At 32.1% G+C, this 23,333-nt stretch overlaps 1 protein-coding gene across 1 annotated transcript; it reads right to left on the bottom strand.

The window, feature by feature from the left end:
- LOC107422253 (importin beta-like SAD2) lies at positions 1–10,645 on the bottom strand. Its single transcript, XM_048477409.2, has 22 exons — positions 10,190–10,645; positions 9,595–9,730; positions 9,395–9,482; positions 8,997–9,146; positions 7,935–8,097; positions 6,953–7,137; positions 6,682–6,855; positions 5,859–6,004; positions 5,652–5,775; positions 5,387–5,567; positions 4,534–4,693; positions 4,384–4,425; positions 4,174–4,292; positions 3,896–4,094; positions 3,673–3,804; positions 2,995–3,098; positions 2,659–2,838; positions 2,388–2,527; positions 2,109–2,248; positions 1,860–2,017; positions 1,069–1,195; positions 1–955 (listed from the first exon to the last, which is right to left on the bottom strand). Exons 1-22 carry the CDS (start codon positions 10,277–10,279, stop codon positions 795–797), a joined length of 3,099 nt encoding a protein of 1,032 aa, XP_048333366.1. The 5' UTR covers positions 10,280–10,645; the 3' UTR covers positions 1–794.
- Between the last annotated feature and the right edge of the window lie 12,688 nt (positions 10,646–23,333).

The following is a 23,333-nucleotide window of genomic DNA, read 5'->3' as shown; positions in this document are numbered from 1 at the left end:
TTCCTCGTTAATCCACAAATATATAAAAGAATAAGCATTTGATGTTTTACAATAGCAGCAAGCTAGCCTTTCAAAGCCCTCTGCATCGAAACCAAAACTCCCAGCCTGAGAATAAACCAATATTACACATATACCCAGACCACACCCCAGAAATTGGGATGGTCGGGAGAAAAAATTTGTAGCCTACTATCCCGACCAAAAATTATAGGTACAGCCATCAACCAACCTACATCTTTTTCTTTTTCTTTTTCTTTTTTTTTTCTTCTTTTTCTTTGTTCTTGTTTCTTTGCCTGTCTAAAAATGGCTATGAATAATAAGACTCGGTATGCATGGCACCCTCACTGCTATCTGGCAACTGAATGCAGATCCAAGGGTTTGTAACAATATACTCGGTAAAATGAAATCTCAACCCAAAGAAATGGTATGACTCACGGAGAAAGGACAACTAAACAACAAAACACGAACAGGTGGAATACAGGCTTATTCTGCCGTAGAACAGCCAGACTCACCATACAATGACCAAAGCCAAATCAAGAATCTGAGGAAGTGCCAGCTTCCTGATCTCTCATTTTACCTGTTGTAGGGGACCCAAATCACAAAAATCTACTAGCTTCAAACGTGAAAAACTTCTTGGGGCTCACCAACAACCATGACACCCTTCAGACCAACCGTATGATCTGACTGGACAAGAAACAACTATGTTTCTCCTAAACCATTACAAAATGAATGGAATAAGCAAAGAAATGGGACATCCAAGCAAAATTTTAGTCATGCCATGACATTCGATTCGTGAATTATGAAGCTGTAGCAGCCGATGCCTTCTCCAATTTTTCCTTTTCAATCTCTGCTCTCCTCTGTTCAGCATGCTGGGCAACACCATTTGCAAGAGCTTGATAATGGAAGTCGAGTGTCTGCATAAGGTTCTGGAACCTCGATGGATCTGACGCTTGCATGGCTAGAGGTGGGTTGCAGAAGAACAGAACATCAGGGAAAGGACATGTCAGAAAGCCTAAAATGATTTAAGAATAAAGTACCACATATCAAAAAGTTAAAAGACTTTTCACGTACCTTTGACAGCATCTACAAAGAAAATAAAAGGGTCCACATCATCAATAGGCGATTGCAACTCCTCATCATCACTGTAGTCATCCTCAGAGTCATCATCGTCCTCATCGGCTGGGCGGAAAGACTTTGCCTATAACCACCATATGTCACGTCATAACTAAGGGCAACACTGGTGAATGGATTCAGACCATGTGGTCTCAAGAAAAAAGAACAAATCATATGACAAGCAAGCAAGAAGGCCAAAGGCACTAGCTATAGCTCCTCTCTCCAGCACTGAGCCTTCTTATGTGCACACCATAAGCAAACAAAAAGGTTGTTTATTCAGGTTTCATTTTGAAATTCTCAATTTAACACTACCAACATCAGCCCCTAACTTTGTGAAATTTGATAAACGACAACTCACAAGAATGCAAGGGAAATTGAATTCCACCAACATTTTGGCTGTATAGTGCCTTGTGCATGCATTAAGTTGCACACTTCCATCATTAAATGTTCCCCTTCGAGGATATTTTGTTTCACCAACTGGTGAAGAGAAGTGAACAGTGACTTGTTTGGAATTTACAGGTCAGTGTAATTTTAGTAAAACCTATGAGCACTCTGTAGTTGGCCTAGCTTGTTTTCCTGTCCTTTTTTGGATGATCTGAGGTAGGCATATGTTAAGACACAATAAAGATTTCTATTGTGCCAAAATAATTACAGCAAATTAAAAAGTTGAGAGACAATCCGAACCAAAACTGATATTACCACAGATGATCTCATCAACGATCAATACAAGAACCAATCAAATCACAAACCTGTGCAGCTAATTTTTGAAGTCTAAGGCTGTCAGCTTCATCACCATCCTCAGCATCAACTCCCATTTCCTTGTCAGATCCATCATCTTCATCTTCATCATCAGTTTGGAAACCATCCATCTCATCATCATCTTCAGCTTCTTCCTCCTTTGCAGCTTCTGCCCCATCAAATATAATAAAAAGCATGTTATTACAGAAAATTATATGATAGGGGGTAAAAAACAATACAGGCAGAGAACGAGAGAATACCTGCAACTTGATCTTTGTAAGCAACTAGGAGATCAAGGGTTGCCTTAAAAACGCGTTCTAAAGCATCCCCTGATAATTGATCCACTGGAAGAGCCAATAGCGATGTCAAACCCAAGCAGCAAACCTTCTTGTCATGTTCCCTGCAACATGGAAAACATTTATATAACACTCGCAAACCTTTCAGAAGGAAACATAAAAGAATAGAAATGTGATTTAAACACAGAAGAAAAAATAGTAGGGTTTATTGAATCAAATCAGAACTCAGAAATTTAAAAATACCTTTTAAAGTTAGCACGCTTGCCACTTTTTTTAACTTGTTGCAGCATCTGCAACCAGAGACCAAAGATATCTGTTGCAACACCCAAGTTTTGTAATATGCTCAGGGTTAAAGATGCATTGTAGTAAAGAGCATCAGCAACCTGCAGCAAAAGAAAAAATAGGTCAAAATTTTCAGAGTAACACAAACATTATTTCTCAGAATCGCAAGTGTGCAAATTTATGGATCACAAGGGAATCTGATTATGCAATAAGTTATTATAAGACTCCTTACCACTTGCATGAGGAGACACTTTAAGTATGATTTCTCAGAACGGCGCAGCCGCTCAACTGTGATTCTAAGATATGGCTCAACCCATTGATCAACTTGCCCTCTACAGTTCTGAAAAACTACTTGAATGAGCTTCGGGGCTGACTCAATATCGCTGTCTTCCATATTTTTATCCGACATGATCTGCAAAAACAGGCATCAGACCTCATCCAAGTAAAAGAATTAATAGTAACATATGAAAATTGAAGACATTAAGAAATCACCATGAAACTATTTCAATGCAAAATAGAGATGAAAAAAATCACAACAGGAGTTGAAGGCTTGCACATATGAACTCACAGATGAAATCATATTCCAAAGGCTTTGCTGGTAGTCTGGCTCTTTGCATGAGAGGAAATGTGCGGTTCCCCTGGATATGTAGTTGTCCAGAGGAACCAAAATATCTGGTACAAACATTTAACGGAGGGATCAGCATATAGGATATCTACATAAAGCAGAATAGCATAGGCAGCATCAACCAACAATGCACTGCATGCTGTTCGATTTTGCATGTGATCAAGGATTTAGAAATATGTGCTAAAAATGATCTTCTTGAAATATCATTCCGCTTTTATCATGCTACAATACATATCTAAATAGCAGGAATAACGGGAGGTAGAATCTCAGTAGCCTCAAGTCCTCACCACAGAACATAAAAGCTGGCTACTACAATACACTATTATAGGACATTGTAAAAGCAAACAAATGATATATATTTCACAAATTACCATTAACCTTCTAACCAATAATACTTAATTAACAACAGTTAGTTCACTTTTCACATACATTAGACTGCATGCGGTCTTGGATTTGGGAATTGTAGAAGATATGAATTCCTCTATGTGTCATAATAAAACATAATGAGTCAAGCACGCACAACATAGAAAAGTTGGATCACAGCTAAACAAAAGGAATATCGAAAAGATGAAATATTCTCCAAATGGGATGCTAAAGCATGTGTAAAACTGCAGGACATACTTGGAAAGAAATCAATTGCCCAATCTGCCAATGCTTCCATCATCAATGGCCAAAGACTCCACATTTCCATAGATATTGTCGGTGAGAAAAATGTCATATATGATACAATTTCCAAAACTTCTTCAAAAACCTCTGCAGAAAATTATGAGGATACATAAATGGTTGAATGAGAAATTGAACAAAACAAAAAGGACAGCAAGCAAGATTGGAATCACCTACATACCTTGGCCATCAGTTGTCAACATTCTCCGCATTATTGGAAGTAAAGTTGGCTCAACTTGAACAAAAAGGTGAGGAAGCCTACTAACTGATTCAAGAATTGTGCTGATAGCACGCAGACAACCAACTGCGGCCAATGCACCAGGATCATCAGCTTCATCGTCAGCTTCAGCAGTGTTCATACACCTCCAAAAGGCAGCAGCCTAAAAAATAAAGAGTGATTTCAAGCAAAACTTTATAAGCTTCAGCATGTCTTCTCAAAAATAGAAAAGGAAATATTACCAAATTCTGGCATAAACCAAGAGCATAAGGTGCCATCTCCTCTCCAAACTTATCCACTATAGTCTCCAAGGTGAAGACCAAATCCTCATTCTCAACCTCGTTCATAAGTTTAAAGAACTCTGACAAAAAAAAGAAAAAAAAAATTTTCATGTTGAACCAATGACATAATGATTGTTTAAAATACATAGCAAAGGCTCATAAATCACATACCATCAAGCAATTGAGGAAGAATAGGACGAATTTCATTAAGATCTGCAAGGGGAACAAATAATCAAGTTGAACCCCACATTTTAGTAATTAGATAAATGAAAATGAAAACAAACATACAACATAAAAAGAGGAACAGTATCAGATATACACCTCTGCAAGCTTCAACAAATGAGCGCAATGCAAAAACTGAATCAACACGAACAGGAAGCTCTGGATCCCTCATCCCAGAAACAACACTGTGCAATGCTTTACGAAAATTGTTCTGGTCTGAGAAGTTAATATGGGCATACTGTCCTGCAACCCATGCCGCCTAACATCCACAACACAATTCAGGATCATACGCATAAGCTCTTATAAAAGACAACAGAAGAAATTTAAAGAACTCCAGCTTTCAAGCTGTTAAAGCTTATTTCATGGCTGTCATCAATTCCATATTCAATTCCTCCAATTTCCTGCCACATAATCATGCAGACTTACCATCTATAACCTATACACTACCTCTCTAAACCACCATCTTCAATACTAGTACATTAGCCCTATATATTGAAAGACACCCTAACTCTTAACTTCAAACTGCAGAAACTCGTATACAAAGATTTGAGAGGCCTCTCACATTGCCATGACCTTGGCATAACATCCATGTTGTTTTTCAAAAAATTCTTATAAAAATGATAATCCTAATTCTTCAACCAAAAGCTGCATTGCATAAATTAACCCTGTTTCAATGAACCAATTCACAGCTTGAATGTTTAACTGTAATTTCAACAACAGACCTTCAAGATTGGCAGAAATAAAAATGCAACTTCACTAAAATGTATCCCATTAGTTTTCATTTCGTCCGTATGTAATGTAATGGAACAAGACATGTAGCTAAAGCAGAAAAATGATTGAGAAGTTTACACACAGACAAGAAGTCGAATCCATGTATATATTTGTATGTGCATCATCTAAGATTGTACAAACAAAGTCAACTGGATAAAGAAGAGACTTAGTAGCAACAAACCTTAGCTCTAAGATGGCCAACAGGACTGCTGAACTCAGGGAAAACATGTTGCACTAACATACGCTCAAGTTCTGACTTGTAGGGCTCAGTTTGTTTCAGTTTATCACAAAGAGCTCCAATAGCAAGAAGAGCACCATCTTTTTGTCGGTATGGCTTGTATTCTACTGGTGATTCATCATATCTGCATCAGGTAGAAAAATACACATCACCATAAGCACTTAATAATCTTTCGCAAATATGTCACGTTGTAGAAGTGAAAATATACCTTTTAAAGATTTCAACAATGAATTGAATAAACTTTTGAAGGTTTTCCTTTCCACGCTTCCTAACCAACTCACTAACAAAATCCATTGAAGCAGTCCTTGGACTATATAAATCTTCAATGATATCTGCAGCAAAAAACAAAAATAAAAAGCAATTATACTAAATTAAGATGCTATAAGCAATTAAACACAAGACTTAAAACACTTACCATAACCCTTCCTCACATATTCATGTGGGTCTTCCTCCCAAAGCTTTTGGTCATTATCATTGAAACACATAAGAGGGAAAACTATCTCAAAAAGAAGAACATTCAGTCGAGGTTGCAGCAGATTGTACATATTGTTCTTCGATATACTGCATTTAAATGAAATGGGTTCATTAAAAACAAGTCAAAGACCTTGTAGAAGTACAGCAGTAAAGTTGCATGCTGTTCAAGAACATGAGCACAAGAGAAGCCACGCAGACCCGGTAAACAATTGCCTTAAGTAGAAAGTCTAACTCAAAAAAAAAAAAAAAAAAAAATTACAGATTTAGACATAGGTTAATTTGGAAAGAGAAATAACATATACCAAGCAGGAAATCTACTCAACAAAATAAATGATCAACTAAATCATGAACTCGAAATGCTTCCACAAATAACATGCAAGAAAACAAGGTGGTACATTGCATAGAAAAATACCAGTGTCATGGCTTAATATTTTTCACAACATCAAATATTTCCTTAAATACGGACCACCCAGAGCTCAACTGCTAAAAACTTTTTCAGAATAAATTAGAATATAAAAGAAATTAAATAGTGAGGAAAATTTCTAATTGTCCAGAAGTAGCCTAGCAAGTTCAGTCAGGATCATGGCACATTCATTCAAGTTGAGCTGAAACTTACGGCATTGTATGATGCAGACATCTCCATCTTTTAATCAAAACAGTATATACACATATACATATATAAATAAATATACACAAATACATAATTGCATCAACTTAAGTGGAGATACAATAGAAGCAAATTCCAAGGGAGACATCCACTACACCTGTTGCTCAGATATTGAAGGATGAGATTGGTAACTCTGTCAGGTAAATAGCCACCAACACGGATCACATTCAACAAATTCAAGTGGCACTCCAAAATTTTCCCTGCATAACTCTTCTGAAACATTTGAGCAAAGGCTCTGTTCTCTGGGTTTTGAAGTTTCAGATCACCAAACCTGAGAATTTCATGTTTAAATGGTGATAACCATCAGAAACAAACGTCATAGTGCAAGACTCATCCTTATTTAAACTTATCAAAATTATATATATCACCTAGTGTACAGCCTGTTTAAAATGTGAACAGTCCACTTCTTCACCTTCCACCACCCCCATGTTTTCCTAACCTCAGGATCTGCAGGCTGGCCTTCCAAAGGAACAGGTCTCTCCAAAACATTTAAGAATAGAAGCATCCAAGCATTGAACACATTTTGATCAAATAGTTGCTTTGGAATCTCCAACTTATAAAGGAAAAAAAACAAAAACATAAATTATATTCATAGATCATTAACATATAATGCATACTAAAATTTCTTAGAATCACAAAATACAAATATCAGAGCGCTAGAGATTTTTCCAAGCTTAAACTGCAATTGGTAAGTCCTGTTAAACATAACTTCAGTTGAATAAATATGCCCCAATTAGGAATCGCTAACAGGGGCACAAAAATAGCTTAATCACATGTCTAACCATATCTATACATATGCCTTAGAAAAGCCACTGTTACCCTGCGGGTTTCCTTTATAAAAAAATAAATGAACAGCAGGCAAAACATGCCATTTTCCTCCCTACAGAAAATGTAAGGAAAAAAGTAATTCAAATTTAACTTTCTCATCAAGTCAAGCAGCTCAAAAGTTATAAGAAGAAAGTTTGGTTGCAAGAAGACATGGTATCTTGCTCACTACAAGATAATGCAAGGAAAAAGGGACATCGAATTTGCTATCTTAGGATGATACCGTGTTAACATATGCTATAAGAAGAAAGTATTGAGATACAAAAAGAAAGGGAAAGGTTAATCCTTTCTTAAAAAATATCAATAAGTACATAAGATATAGATGTATTCATAATATGAATAAATCTTTTCTTAGAAAATATTATACATACGTAAATATACAAGAAGCATTCATAATAAGCGGGGTATATCATGTCATTTTATATTTGACATTATACACTTCAGTGCAAGGAAAAAAAAAAAAAAAAAAAAAAAGGTTAATTCAAAATAAAGGAAAATCAAAAATGTCCTCATTCAATTACTTACATAAATGGATGACCAGAATATTTTACAGATAAGCTTAATCAAATCTGCTACTTCCAGTGATGGGTTGGGAATCTGAACAAGTTTGTTAAATATATTGAGAAGATGAGGAAATGTCTCCTCAACAATATGATAGACAGGTACTCTCTCCTCATCAGACTTGAACCTGCAAACATGAAAGAACATCACATAGAAAGCAAATAAGCAAGATGAAGGCTACAACTTAACATATTTACTACGATATTCATTCAAAAATCAGAAAATGCAATAGTAGCAATATCATAACAGAAAGGAATCAATAAGATAGGTTCCAAAATTAAAATATAAAGTTTCTATGCTTCTATTGGTAGAATATAAATAAAATGACCACAATTTCAGTCATTCAGTGACAACTACGACTCCACACTGCATTATGAGGCTAAAACAAATCAAATCAAATCAAATTTCCATGTAAATACTTACAAAATCAGAAGAAGCCTTATGAGATTAATATTTCAGCTCAAGTTAAATCTTTAATTTTAACCATCAATAACCCTGTCACACAAGCAACAGCAAGCAGGATACCTCTTTACTGCAAGAAAATGCATATGGGTCTTGCAGGTAGTAATTACTTCAATTTTCCATAAAAGTGATCTTATCATATAACCTATTGAAATATTATCATGCCAAAAATATGTAGCAGACAGAAAAGTAATCACACCTATAGGAAAACAACCCTATCAACAATAGCATAATATTCATAATCTTACTGGTTTTTTTCCTTTCCCAAAAAGGAAACCCGAAGACAGAAAAGTAATCACACCTATAGGAAAACAATCCTATTCATAAGTTTTTTTTCTTTTCCAAAAAGGAAACCCGAATACTAAAAGCTATATGTACAAATAATATTATACTATACCCTTTTAAAAGTACAAATCCCTGTTTTCGCACAAAAGAAATAGTATTTATTGTAATAATATATCAACTGCAGAGATTCCCCCAAAAAAACACTGCATATCAGACAGATAAAAAGAAAATTGAAGGTTCATAGTCCAATCATGAAGAGCATAGTATTAATGAACTTACTCGTATTTTCTAGAAAGAATTCGCAATACAAACAAAGCTCCATAGACTTGTTGATCTTGTAAATTAAGCTTCAACCATTCTAGGAGACGTGGCCACTGTTCCGGATAATCAGCATGGATAATAGTCTTTAGGCACTCACCCAGCTGTACTCTGTTACAACATGTCTTCGATATGAGTAATATAAGAAAACAAGTGCAAACATAAACTTCACGATATTCCAGAGTAAAAGCACAAACAATTCAAATCTAGGAAGTAATATTTATATAGATGCAAAAGCAAACCCAGGCCCACACCTACACCAAAACACTGAGAAAAGATAACTCAATGTACTTCAACAATTGCAAAAATAAATTAACAACAACAATGAAAAAAGAAGTAAAATAGTTAATCGACTGTACCTTAACAATGGTGGAACTTGTGGGACGAAGACAAGAATGTGATCCCTGACCAAGTCTTTATCACCTTGAGAAATCTTATGCTGCTCATCTACATCAACCACACAAAAAAAAAAAAGAAAAAAAAAAAAAGGGATGAGCAAAGCAACTGAAATTGTCAAGAAATAAAGGCACGAACTAAATCCAAACAATTACAAACATACCTGGCTCATGAGGCGACCAGTTTTTGGCAATGAAGTTTTTGAAGTGGATGCTGGCCACTTGCCGCACCGCCATATCACAATTATTATCCACGATAATCTGCAATAGTCTCACCAAATGCTGTGGTGTGTACTGAAACTGCAATATCATAACCAAGAACACAAGGAGGGGGGGTGGAATGAAGGTTAACAAAGTGATTACAATTCTCAGATTCTAATATGCAGATATAAAAGAAAGAAAATGAATTTTCAGATTAACTACGTGATTAGAAACGAATAGAACTATACGATCAAACCATCAGTGAAATGAAATATGATTGAACATACTAAGTAAAGAAGCTCAATTAAGAACAAAGAAACTCCAAGAAAACAATATCTAATTAATCAAACTCAACAACTCAGAATCAATTGCAATTTGGTAAACAGAAAACTACTATACGATCAAAATACGAAAATAAATTCCATAACAATTGAAATGAAGTAAATCATGATTAAAACAAAGTAAAAGAAGCTCAATTAAGAAAACAAAATTTCAAATTAATCCAAACTCAAACAACTCAGAATCAATTAAAAGAAAAAAAAATTTCAAAAAAAAAACCTGATTAAGGCTCTGCTCGGCGGCTTTACGTTCATCGGGATTGGGACTGAGAGCAGCTTGAAGAACAACAGCGAGACTAGGAAGATCCATTTATCCAAAAACAAACACCGCTTGCTCGCTCGCTCGCTCGCTCGGATCGAAACAAAAAAAGCTTCGAAAAAATTCCAAAACTATCTCCGAATTATCGAACCAAAAAAAAATAAAAAAACGACGATCGAGAATGATCCGAAATCCAAAAAAAGAAACCAAAAAGAAAAACAAAAATGAATTTGAGCAGAGCGAGAGAGTGAACTAGGGTTAAAGTTTTAGACACAGAGAGAGAAAGAGAGAGAGAGAGACTCGTGGAGAGAGACAGCAGAAAAATGGGGAGGTATTTAAAGGACTAGGGTTTTATGGTTGTTTAACCAAACCAACACTACTCTCAAAACTGGTTGACTCGGGGGACCTGCCTCGAAGACGCTCTCTGTTTGGTGACAGGAACTTACGTAATCCCTCCTCCGGATTGATGGCTTTCCTTGATCTTTTACTATTCCCTATCACGCTGGTTTCTTCCTTGATCTTTCAATACGGTGTCGTTTTTCTTAAGCTTTTTGTTTTTCTGTGAGCTTTATTAGGAAATAAACCGCACGTGCGGTGCGTTTGTACAGCTGTCTCTTAGAGACATTGGAAGATGCAATGTACTATAATGTAATGACCAAATTTTTTCTATTTCGTTGGTGGCTATAATTAATTGGGGTATTAAATTCATATTGAAAATATTTTAATATTCTTTTTTATAATATAGAAAATATTATTTAATCAGATTGGTGTATACTCCATTGTATTATTGTACTGCGATGTCCATTTCCATCAATGACTATAAATAGTCTTTTATTAATATATATCTTTTTACAAATATTGTTTAAGACTTTTATTAACAGTAATAAATAATTATTTAGATTAATTGTTTTGATTTTGTTTAGTGATTTTTTTTATATAAGTATTTATATTTCTATAAATGTAGGTAATAATTTTATGATATTTTATATTTATAGATATGATAATATATCAGTTTCAAAACAAATGATATAGATAATATATTAATGTGAATAATGCTAGTCTTATTAAAATGTTTATCAAATAATGTAGTATATGATGTAATAATATTTAAGTGGTTTAGTTTTTATTTCACTTATACATTTAAAAATTTACCATTCCATATATAGATTATATGAATATGCTAACCAACAACATTTTAATATGCATCATTTGATAAATAAATTTGATGAATATTTTGGTTCCTGTAACATTACTGAATCAATATATGTATTTTATCTATTATTATTTTCATTTTTTCTACAATGTTATGAAAGATAGTTATTCTTTCTAATCAGTTAAAAGATTAGCTCACAAATGGGTGTAAGCTGGGTAATGAACCTGCATAGCCTGCCTAAAAATGCCGGATTTCTTTCTCTTTCTTTGGCTTTTATAAGTGGACTTAGATTTCTTTTCTACTAACAATGAGCCCGAGTAGCTTACCTAACGAAGCATCAAACCTCCTCCTAGCTTTATATACTTTTGGGGATGAAGACTGTATTTCTATAATCTATCAAATACTTTCTTCAAATTCATGGCTTTTTTCAGCCCAATACTTGGCAATCATGTCATCAACATAGACTTCTATTTCGTTGTGAATTATATCATGAAACAGTAAAAGCATGGCTCACTGATACATCGTCCTAGCATTCTTTAGACCAAACAGCATCAATCACCTTATCACAAAATGTGCCCGCCTATTTGATATGGTGATAAATGTCGTTTCTCTCATCTTTCTTGGCCATCTATAACTAATCCTTCATTTTTTATTTTTTTTTAATGTCCTTTGACTTTTGTTTTATTTATCTTAAATTTAAGGTTGCAAAAAAAAAAAAAATATATATATATATATATATATCTTAAATTAAATTGAGTGCATCTTAAAATAATAATAATAATAAAGAATACATATCTTATATGAAGGTTGTTTTAGACAACGCATATCTTAAAAGAGTAATTTTTAATTAATTTTGTTGATTACGTATTAAACATATTAATTTAACTATTTAATAATCGTGATAAACATGTCAATAAAACAATATCTTAAGTATTCATAAAAAATAAATAAAAATGTTTTTGGTGAATCAAATTTAATTTATGTTCTTGTATTATGCCAAATCATCAATAAATAATTTAAATGAATATAGTGTCATTATAATTAACAAGTGATTTTTTTGTTGAGTTTTCCCTGTAGAGACAATATGTTATTATTCCTTTGATAGAAAAATTAATATAGAATAAGTTATTATATAGTAAAAATGTTTTCATAGTACACACAGTTAACTTGTTGATTTTGTCATTTAGTCATTATCATTCACATGAAGGATTAGTGATATACTTTGTAGGTTGAGGTTATGTTCAAGTGAACACCAAATCAACCAATCCAATTAGATTACGTTCAAACCAATCCAATCTAATTGGTTTGATTATTTAATTTTAATTGGATTCAACTTGTGTGCAATAGATTTCTAAAGCCTTCTAAGACATCATACATACTTTAGCCTTTCATTCCACATCTCATATTATTTTTTATATGCCAAGGATTTGCAATATATGCCATTCTTCACCCACGATCAACCATGGCCACTTTTCTTTGTGCATTCTCTTTTGAATTATCAATAAATTTATCATCATTCTTTTATAGAATCATATTTTATTTCACTAGTACATCAATAGCAATCATCTCTATGATTTGTTTGAGGAATCTTTTGATTACTTCTAAAATATATTTTAGATTATAATTTTAGAATTCATGAAAAAAAAAATTTTGAAACTTGCATTAAGTGGTTTGTGAAATTATTGAGTTTATGAAATATATTCTTTTTTCGAATATTTATGTGTTGTTTTAGTTTTTGTTTCTGAACTTCAAGCTAATATTCAAACCGACTAAACCATTTAATTCAAACCAACCAACAGTAGATTAAATTGGATTGCCTTAGATGAGTAGATTAATTTGAATTGAATGAGAATTTTTAAAAACCAATCATAATTATAATTAGATCTATTTGGTAAATGCTAAAAAGCATCAGTTAAATAGCCTTAATGTTTGTTATGCACACATATATGATGGTAGATTTTTTAAGTTTTAAAATTACTTATGTGATATATTTATAGAGTATTTAAAATTTCATAAATTCATTTTAAAATAGATAATATTGTTGAAAATGAATTCATACTTTTGGGACATTAATAAGATAAAATATGTCTATCCACAAGTTAACCATACAAGGGAGATGACTTAACCATATAGTAGAGTGTCATCCGTCTAAAATTAATATAAATTATTAGATTTTTCGCTTAAATTGAACATCACGTTCTTTCAAAAGAGAACTAAAAATATGATATTATTATTACTAAAATTTCGAGAAAAAAGGAAAGATAAATATAGTTAAAAGTTTATGTATAAATATAGTTAAAAGTTTATGTATTTAGTTTATGTATAAATATAGTTAAAAGTTTATGTATTTATTACATTTTTAAGATAAATATAGTTAAAAGTTTATGCATTTAATACCTTTTTTTTTTTAAGTAATTTTATATCAATACTTTTATAGCACTGCTAAATTCACATTTTTTATTACAATAATACAAAATTCATATTGAAATACTTTTTTTTATTTTTTTTATATTGAAAATATGATTTAATTAGATTGGAATAGACTTTGATATATTAATGTACAAGTACATTTTCATCAATGATTATAAATCATCTTTTGTATTATAGCAAAAATCTTAAACATATTGCTTTTTGCAAGTATTTTTTTTAAGACTTCTATTAATATAATTTTTTTATAGGGCAGTGCTATTGTCATAGGCCAAAAAGTTCCTTCCAAAATAATTAGCTTCTGTGTTTCCCTAATACCTTTAAGTCAACAAAACTTATATTGTAACAGCCCAATACCACCCGCATCAAGATATTGTCCTCTTTGGCCCAAGGTTCACTCCCTCTCTCCCCCCTAGCCTCAAGGTTTTGTCAAAACGCGTCTTGAAGGGAGAGGTGTGCCCCTCTCCAACCGATGTGGGATGTTACAATCCTCTCCCTTTGGGGCCCAGCGTCCTCGCTGGCACACCGATCCGGGTCCGGCTCTGATACCACTGTAATAGCCCAGTACCACCCGCATCAAGATATTGTCCTCTTTGGCCCAAGGTTCACTCCCTCTCTCCCCCCTGGCCTCAAGATTTTGTCAAAACGTGTCTTGAAGGGAGAGGTGTGCCCCTCTCCAACCGATGTGGGATGTTACATATATATTTCTAAAACCATAATTTCTTTAACCAGTTGTTTTTAAACTAAAGTAAAATCAAAATAACTTCTTAAGGAAATTAGATAAAAAGCCATTTGATATTTTCTCTCCGAAGTTTACGAAAACTATTCAACGTATTAGAGTAAATCAAAATTGAAAAAAAGAACTAACAAATCCTAAAAAAATTCATAAGATGAAACTAATTAATAATCTTTGTTTTAAATTTAGAAGCTCAGGATTTTCAACATTTCAATCTATATCTGACTTTTATTTGCAACTAGATTTACTATCTTCACTATAGATTCACAAGTTAGGTTTGACCATTATAATACTATGCCTCCTATCTTTCCCTCTTTCACATGATCATCATCATCTTCGTCACTATCTTAGTCCTCTTGATTGAAGTAAGATTACAAGGTTATTGTGAGATGAGTGCATTTTCGTAGAAATGTGAAAGAATAGTTTCATTGTTTGCCATAAAAAGACTAGAATTAATATGCTATGTTTAAAAAGGGTAAAGTAGACATTGTGTCAAATAGCCTGTAGAAGAAATCTTTTATATTGTGGCAATAACGCCACCCTTTTTTGTGTATATGTATTTATATTTGGATAAATAGAGGTCACAAATTCTAACTACATTATAAAATATGCTAATTGCACTACAATCTATATATACTCATTCTAAAATTTGTTTTTACTAGTGACACTAATAATTTATATTTATTTGACCTTTAATGACTTAAAATTGAACCTACATACATTACAACCTACATATCTTTAAAAAATTGAGAAGAAAATAGATTGAAAAAACAAAAGACTAGAGATAATTTTCTAACTTTTTTCTCATGTTTGGTGCTTCAAAAAAAAGAGGAAAAAATTAGTTTTTCATTATCTATAGCTATATATAAAAGCCGGAATGCCAAATATTGTTCCAATTTTCTGGCCTCCCTTGAAAATACAAATATGCCTTTTTTTCTTCTCAAATTATGTTATTTTAACACTTGAATAGATGGTCAAATTGGATATTTCAATGAACAAGAACTTGGTTGATCAATATCGGACAAACAAGAAAAACCCAGAACACAAATAGTCTACCACTTTGAGAATCGTTGACCTCTTGAAGGTTAGGACAAAACGAGTCGGATCTGTGAGTCTGCAATTCCAATCTTGTTTTCTCTCTCTATGACAAAAAGGGTGCAAAGAAATGGAGGTGGAGAATATTTAGAGTTGAGAGATTCGAAAGGAAAGCTACAGTGAAAAGGTAATGTTTAACATCAATAATAGAGCAAAGCTATGAAAAACCCACCTCAAGAGGACAAAGGCAGAGGCTCACTATATGAAGTTTGAAGCTCAATCATTCTCTCTTTCTCTCTTTCTCTCTTTCTCTTCCCCCCCCCCCCCCCCCCCCCCTTCTCTCTTTCAATGTGAGAGTTTTTTTTTTTCCTCCTTTTCTAAGAGGTTTCTAAATTTTCTCTATGTGTGAGAAAGTGAGAGAGATAGATTAAGATGGTCAAAGATCCACAAAATTTATCACTTACAGATGACTATAGGAGTTGTGTGGCACGTAGTGTTTAAGCATTTGATCACAAACTTATTTGTCAATTTTTTTTTAAAAAAATTATATATATATATATATATTAAAAAGCACAAATGGAGTTGCTTAACTCTACATCAATAATCTTATTCTAAAAGCCGAGATGTCATGTCAAAGGAGAAAAAAAAAAAAAAAACAATTTTTGGGTCCCTTTGACATGACATATATGCCTTTTGTTTTTCATTTTTTTAATTTTTTAAAAAGGTCTTGTTTTTGTAACATTGAATATGGGCCTAAAAATATTTATCAGAACAATGGGCTCATTTATTGTAATCAGGCCCAAATTTTTCCCCTCGTTGGCGGCCATGTCTTTTGCTTTTTTTTTTTTGTTTTTTGAAAATTATAAATTATCCCTATATCTCAGTTGTTTCATGATTTGAACTCATGCTCTTATAGCATATATAGAAATGCTCAACTATTGAGCTATCCTCTTCGTCGACCATGTCTTTTGCTTGCTCCCACCTTTTTTTTTTTTTTTGTCTTTGACAGCCTAAAACTAAAATATTATCATTCTATATAATATCTATAATATATACTTCTTAGTCAATCTTGTTTTTTTAAAAAACTTATGTTTATGTATATATATATATATTAAGAAATATAAATGGAGTTGCTTATCCCTATTTTAATAGTCTCACTCATCTTAGAAAAAAGGTTCAAATTGTTTTATCCGGTTCCAAATAAAAATGTTTAAAATTTATCAACAAAAATAATAATAATATTAATGCACACATAGATTTATGCATATTAATTTTAGTTCTTTATACTATTTTTTTTTTTGGATAAAACCTTTTTGAAATTAATAATATCATTTGTAATATCTTAGATATATATTACAAATTAACCCAACAAATTTTAAATTTTATACCTAATAAAAAATTAATAAAATAATATTTAACACTATTAAATAGTGGTCCACATGCAACGCATGTGGCCATACCTAGTTAATAATAAAAAGACGAAATGCACTTTGTAAAATTCAAGGTAAAGCTTTGACCTCTTCAATGGAGGAACACATGCCTATCACAAACAACCATTAAAAACAATGAGAAAAGGAATACAATGGTGATACAATGAGATCAGGAACAACCACCAAAAGCTCGTTTGAAAATTTGATCAAACTCTCCATTGATAAATCCATCGAACCATGAGAAATCTTGGTGAATGGAGCACGGAAATGGACTCAGAGGGTTAACAAATGGGGGGAGGGGAAAGAGGTGTATGAGTTGGTTAGAAATAACCAATAAATAAACAAACACTAACGATACTTTTCCATGCAGTCGCCCGCTTTTATTGCTCAATTTGGGCTCATCCGATGGCAAATCAGCTGAAAATTTGGAGAGCGTGGTTGCTAGTTGACCGGCTACAAGCTTGGCCCATGCATGTAACTTGCCAGTGGCAAGAAAGAGGTAAGCCAGCGGCAACTCAATTTAGGGGTTAAACATGTTCGAATAGACCTATTTGGATTTGTGGGTTTTGGAAAAAAAAAATTTCGGGTTTGGAGGACAAAATAGATATTTTGGAATTTGTCACTGTTGGGCACATTTCGCAACAATTATGTAGAGTATTGGGTCACTAGCAAATAAAAAATTCGGAACTGGTTTGAATATTGATATAATATTGATGTTTAAAACTTTCCCTAACACATAACTTTTTATTCATAACTTAGAATTTGACTTGCCATTAGTTTATGAACTCATATTAATGTGTTCTATACAATGGTATATTGATCAAACTAAAGCATTGCCTATATAAAAAGTCAAATTTAGGACCTAAAAGGTTGGTACGTAGGATAGGTTCGGATCAGATTGGATCGGACAGGACAAGTTCGGATCGGATAGGATCGGACATGATAGAATAGTACAATTTTATGTTTGGCAAAGCTCCGGACTGAATGGTGTATTAGTTATCCAATGTTTGGTGAAGAATTAGACTGGACTAAATTATTTTGTAATTTTTTTTTATTTTTTAAGTGAAAATTTTTAAATTTATATTTATATTTACAAAAAAATATTATATTTAATTAAAGTTGTAAACTTATATATTTTATTTATATACAAAATTTTAATATTTTCTTTACACCCACAAATTATATTAATATAGAATTTTAAAAATAAATTAAAAATAAATTATAACATAGTACGTCATAAATAACAATGAACTAAAAATAAAAATAATTTAATGGTATTTATAACTAGAATTGTAAATATTATACATTTTTACATGCATAATTACATTTACATGCATAATTAGACTCTGAGATAACATGTTATTCTTGGCAAGATTTGCCAAACTAAACTGCAACATATTTGTTCCAAAATTATCTAACATATTTATCTCTTCATGAAATGGAATTTGACATGTAAATATTCATTGCTAAGCCCTTCTGAAAATAACCACCTCAGACAATCATTATTCAAGTTTAAATATGGTTTTCTACATAACCAAAATTACTTCCTTCCTCTAGTAAGCCTCTACAGGTGATAATTAATGCTTCCCCATGGCTTTCTGTTTTTGTTGGTCCGTAACAGAATGAAGTAACAAGCTTTAAGGGTATTTCTAACAGAAAATTTTATGAACTCAATTGAACAAATTTAGAAGCATAAAGGAATAAAAAGCTAAGAAGGAACAGAATCCACAGCAACAAATCTAAAAAGTCTACTTGAGCATCCATGCAAGCATTCAATAGATCCTTAGTCTATACACACTTATCATCATCATTGAGCTATTCCATCAATAGAAAATAGCAATCAATATATATTGATTGATATTTTTTTAACTGAAAATCTATTGATTAGCCTTATTGAGCTATTCCATCAATGATTTAGCTAGGCATCAAGACAAGTATAAAACAAGCTAAGATAAATGAATTCTGAAGGAATACCTATTACCACTTCAAAATCAAGTAATGATTCTATATGCACTTCTATTAAGGCATGCATCATCATCAAGAGTAGGCCTCCTAAAAAACCAATTTGATATATGCACATCTACAACTTCAATAACATTCTCCAAATGTATAATTTTCCTTCTATTACACATTTTAAAGACATTTGACAAGGGCTCTACCATTTGTTATTAAAGCTTTTGATCAAAATGAAACTCAATTTTATGCCCCTCTTGCCCAAAAGGTTTCCTAGTTGAAAAAAGAACTGGGCATGGAATAGGTCTTACTAAAATATCTAGACAAAGGATGATAAAAAAGTAGAAATCAAAATTTCCATTAAATATATATATATATATATATAGCGATCAAAAACAAAATCCATGGATGGTTTCTCAGCCATTGAAGATGTATATCACATAGTATATGCATTGAAAGAACGAAAATGTGTGTGTAGCAGATAAATAATATTTTCTTACACACCAAATCCAAGAGAAACAAAATATCATAAGCATTACAAGAAAAGCATACCCTAGAATAGAAATGAAATTGAAACATTCAATCCAAAAACAAAACAAAACACACAAATCAAACAGGCTTCTTCAACACATCATCATATATCAACAAAATCAAAGATCCAAAACAACCATTTCAGAACCTCAAAATATAAAACGAAACAGAAACTTAATGCATTAACACAAAACCACAACATTGAAGTCCCAAAAAAAAAAAGTTAAAACAAAGACCATCATCAAAGGTTTCGATCTAGAGAGAGAGAGTTAGAAAGAGGAAAGAACAAACCAGAAAAGTAGAGAGAGAAGCAAGCCAAGAGAGAGTGCGAAGATTTGGAAAACTAGTCGAGATTGACAGAGTGCGAAATTGAGAGAGAGAAGGAGAAAGAGAGAGAGAGAGAGAGAGAGAGAGAGAGAGAGAAAGAGGATGGTTCATCGGGAAAGATACGATCGGTCATAGGAGACACACGATCTGGTGGACTTTCTTTGGTGAGAGACACCAGCCGGAGAGATGAGAATGGGACGGTAAGTTTGGGACAAAATTGACCCAAAGGGGGAGACAGGTCAGTTTAGTCCTGCTGAAGTGGGACTCATTCACTGTATAGTTCAAGTTGTCCCATACAGTAAATGTTACCAAAAAGGTCCAGTTGGTCAAATTCAGTCAAAGTTTAAAAATTTTAGATATTTTTTGCGACGGGATATTAGAGGATGCTTGTTTGGTTGTGCCTTCATTTTACCTGCACAATTAGGTACACCTTGATTGCATTGAAAATCTTTCATATTGAAGAACAAATTGAGCAAAAGACATTGTCTCAGTTTGTCACACCACATAAAATATTATTCATGTTTCGCTTCTTTCTGTGAACATTATACTTGCTGAAAAATATTTTTTTCTAAGAATTGGACACCATTTTTTATGCAAATCAAATAATGTTTTAAGCCATGAATTCTTTGATTAGGTATTGTTAGCAACTGATCCATAATTCTTCAAACTCTTGTTCTATTTCAGTTGTAAAGGCATTTATTAAATAAAGTCTTAAATTCTCTTATTCTTAAATATAAGTAAGATGTGTAGCTGCATTTTGATCAATATGCCATAAATAAAGTCTATGTTGGGTTCATGGAAATACCTTTACAATTGCATTTGCTTGAGCTTTACATTGATCGGTAAATATTGTCCTTGGTTGCTTGTTCCCCATTACTTGCAAAAACGATTCAAATATCCAAACAAAAGATTCTATTATCTCATCTAAAAAAAAAAAAATTATTTAGCCTATAATGGTTCACTCTAATAAATGGTGTGCAAACCATGTTGTACTTGTTTGTTTGATATGTTATATAAAAAACAACTACATCTACTAAATGTTGTATAATTCAAAGATTCAAATATCCAAACAAAAGATTCTATTGTGTCATCTAACAAAAAAAATTATTTTGCCTATAATGGTTCACTCTGATAAATAGTATGCAAACCATGTTGTACTTGCTTGTTTGATATGTTGTATAAAAAATCACTACATCCACTAAATAAGTATAATTTATCTTTGATCCACCATCCCTTCAAGGAAAATATATTGGATAATAAAATAGATTTATGGGAATATAATTATCTCATTAAATCTCACTCTTTATTTAATTAGATTAGAGCTTTTATCTAAAAAGATAAGGATTTTTGAAGTACATCATTAAAATTGAATTTCAAGTGAAAAAAAAAATCTAGTTAGAATTCAAAGTTATGTTATATGGAGTCTCACAACTCTTTCAAAATTATCTTATGGAGTCTCCCAACTCTATTATTTTATATGGAGTCTCACAACTCTTTCAAAATTATCTTATGGGGTCTCCCAACTCTATAAATAGAGGGAAAAGCCAAAAAAATTTAACAAAAAATAAAAATGGTTGGAAAAATGAACATATGGTATTAAAAAAAAAAAAGAGAGAGAGAAAGAAAGAGAGGAAAAAGAAAAGGTAATAAAATTACTTTCATTTTCTAAATATATTTTATTCTGTCCTTCCTACTAGTGCTTTAATCCAAAAGTGTTCTTATAAAGGTAAATAGTTTAGGAGTTACTTTAGATCTATATGGGTCCTGCAGACTTATCTTTTCTGCTCATATCTTAATTATAAGGTGTTCTTATAAATGTTATTGGTTTGGGAATTACTCTACCTTACATAGGTGTTGATGGATTTTTTTTTTTTTTTTAATTATACATTTTTGTTTACTAGTATGGTAATCTTTAGGTGTTCCTTTAAAGGTTAAAGCTTGTAAGTTACCTTAGATTTACATAGTGCTAGTGGATTAAAAAATGATAATAGTAAATTAAATCCACCGAAACTTATTAAGTTTTTCACAATTGCCAAATAAATGTCAAAGCCTTGAAATATATTATTTTTCATAACATAACAATTAAATTTTGCAAAGTATAAAATTGATTGTATGTTTTAGAATGATTGGGACTTCATTCATGATAAAATGTATGGCAATAAAAAAATATAAAACAACATGCAAAAATTATGTAAATATCGAACATAAAAAAAATAAAGGCAAAAAAATGGGAAAAAAGTTTAAAAAAAAATAAAAGAAAAAAGATCCAAGCAGTGGAATAAAAATTGTGTAAAGAAAAATAATAAAAGTAGCAATTGAAAGGATAAAAGAAGGGCATGCTAATTATGTATTGTTACAAATTCCACTTTTTTTGTTTAAATAAAATCTTTAATCAAATTAATTCAAATCCAACAAAATAATGGATTTAAAAATGGGGCTAGAAAGTAATTTTCATGTGCATTCCATATCATGGTCAAATAAATCAGATTTGAATTTATTTTTTTATTAATCCACTCAATTGATATGTTAATATACTTTCTTCGCATGAGTCTTCTCTACGTGAGATATATATATATATATATATATATATATATTTGGTTGTTCCACAAAGCCAGAGTCTTTTTACTTTCATTATACAATGAATAAAATTCGAACATAGTTTAGCAAATCTTTTAATGTATTTCCGTATTAAAGCCTTCCTTTGGAAGTAGAGGCTTTTCACAAAGAAATTTTTCAATAAAATTAAGTTTTTTAGTCTGGTGGAATAACTACTCATTACTAAGTCATTCAATATAGCGATGTTGTAGGATATGTTACCTATTGCATGGAGAGAGTATGACAGTGTTCAAATAATTCATTTTGAGGAAGGTATGATTCTTTATAAATTTTAGTTCTAGCAAAATTGTGACAGAGCATTGAATAAGCGTCCCCGAATTTTTGATAAATTCATGTTGCTTCTTTCTGACATTGATAGAAATTTTTCATAATGTAATATTGTAATCACAAAGGTTGCTTTATAGGTTCAATTAATCAAAGAATTAAGGAGGTCGTGGAGGTGGTTATAGGGGAAGAAATAATTTGTTAGAGCATTCATTTGAGGATTAGAGTGAAATTCGATATCACTCAACTTTTTAGATGTGGTGTAAGGTTTATGTGGGGAATGGGAAGAGATAATTTGTAAATTTTCATTATAAAAAGTTGTCGGACTTGTGTTTCAATTGTGATAGAATTTGTCTTGCGAAATCAAAGTGTAGCTTTTCAATAACAAACTCCATGGATCAATTTGGAGCCTGGTCACATAAGAAAAACAATTCTACTAGTAAATGAATAAATTTACCATTTATGTGCACTAATGTGTAAATTTACTCATACTCTGATGCATGGAGATAGGGTTGACGTGGCTGTACAGAAAGGTCTAAACGTCTTCCTCAATTAATGCACATAACTACTAATAACGTAATGTTGACAATATATAAGGGCAAATCTTCTGGTGTACCAACGATTACTCTTTTA

This window comes from Ziziphus jujuba, chromosome 3, assembly GCF_031755915.1.
Source record: "Ziziphus jujuba cultivar Dongzao chromosome 3, ASM3175591v1".
NCBI classification, from domain to species: domain Eukaryota; kingdom Viridiplantae; phylum Streptophyta; class Magnoliopsida; order Rosales; family Rhamnaceae; genus Ziziphus; species Ziziphus jujuba.
Note: the sequence above shows the minus strand (reverse complement) of the source record. Positions and strands in the feature narration are given on the sequence as shown.

Bases quoted from the DNA above. Each gene is read 5' to 3' on its own strand.
- LOC107422253 (XM_048477409.2), bottom strand. From the start codon at position 10,279: ATGGATCTTCCTAGTCTCGCTGTTGTTCTTCAAGCTGCTCTCAGTCCC. The intron at 4,095-4,173 runs GTAATATTTCCT...TTTATTTTTTAG, and splicing joins TTGGTTTATGCCAGAATTTG to GCTGCTGCCTTTTGGAGGTG. The intron at 956-1,068 runs GTACGTGAAAAG...ACCCACCTCTAG, and splicing joins CTTTGTAGATGCTGTCAAAG to CCATGCAAGCGTCAGATCCA.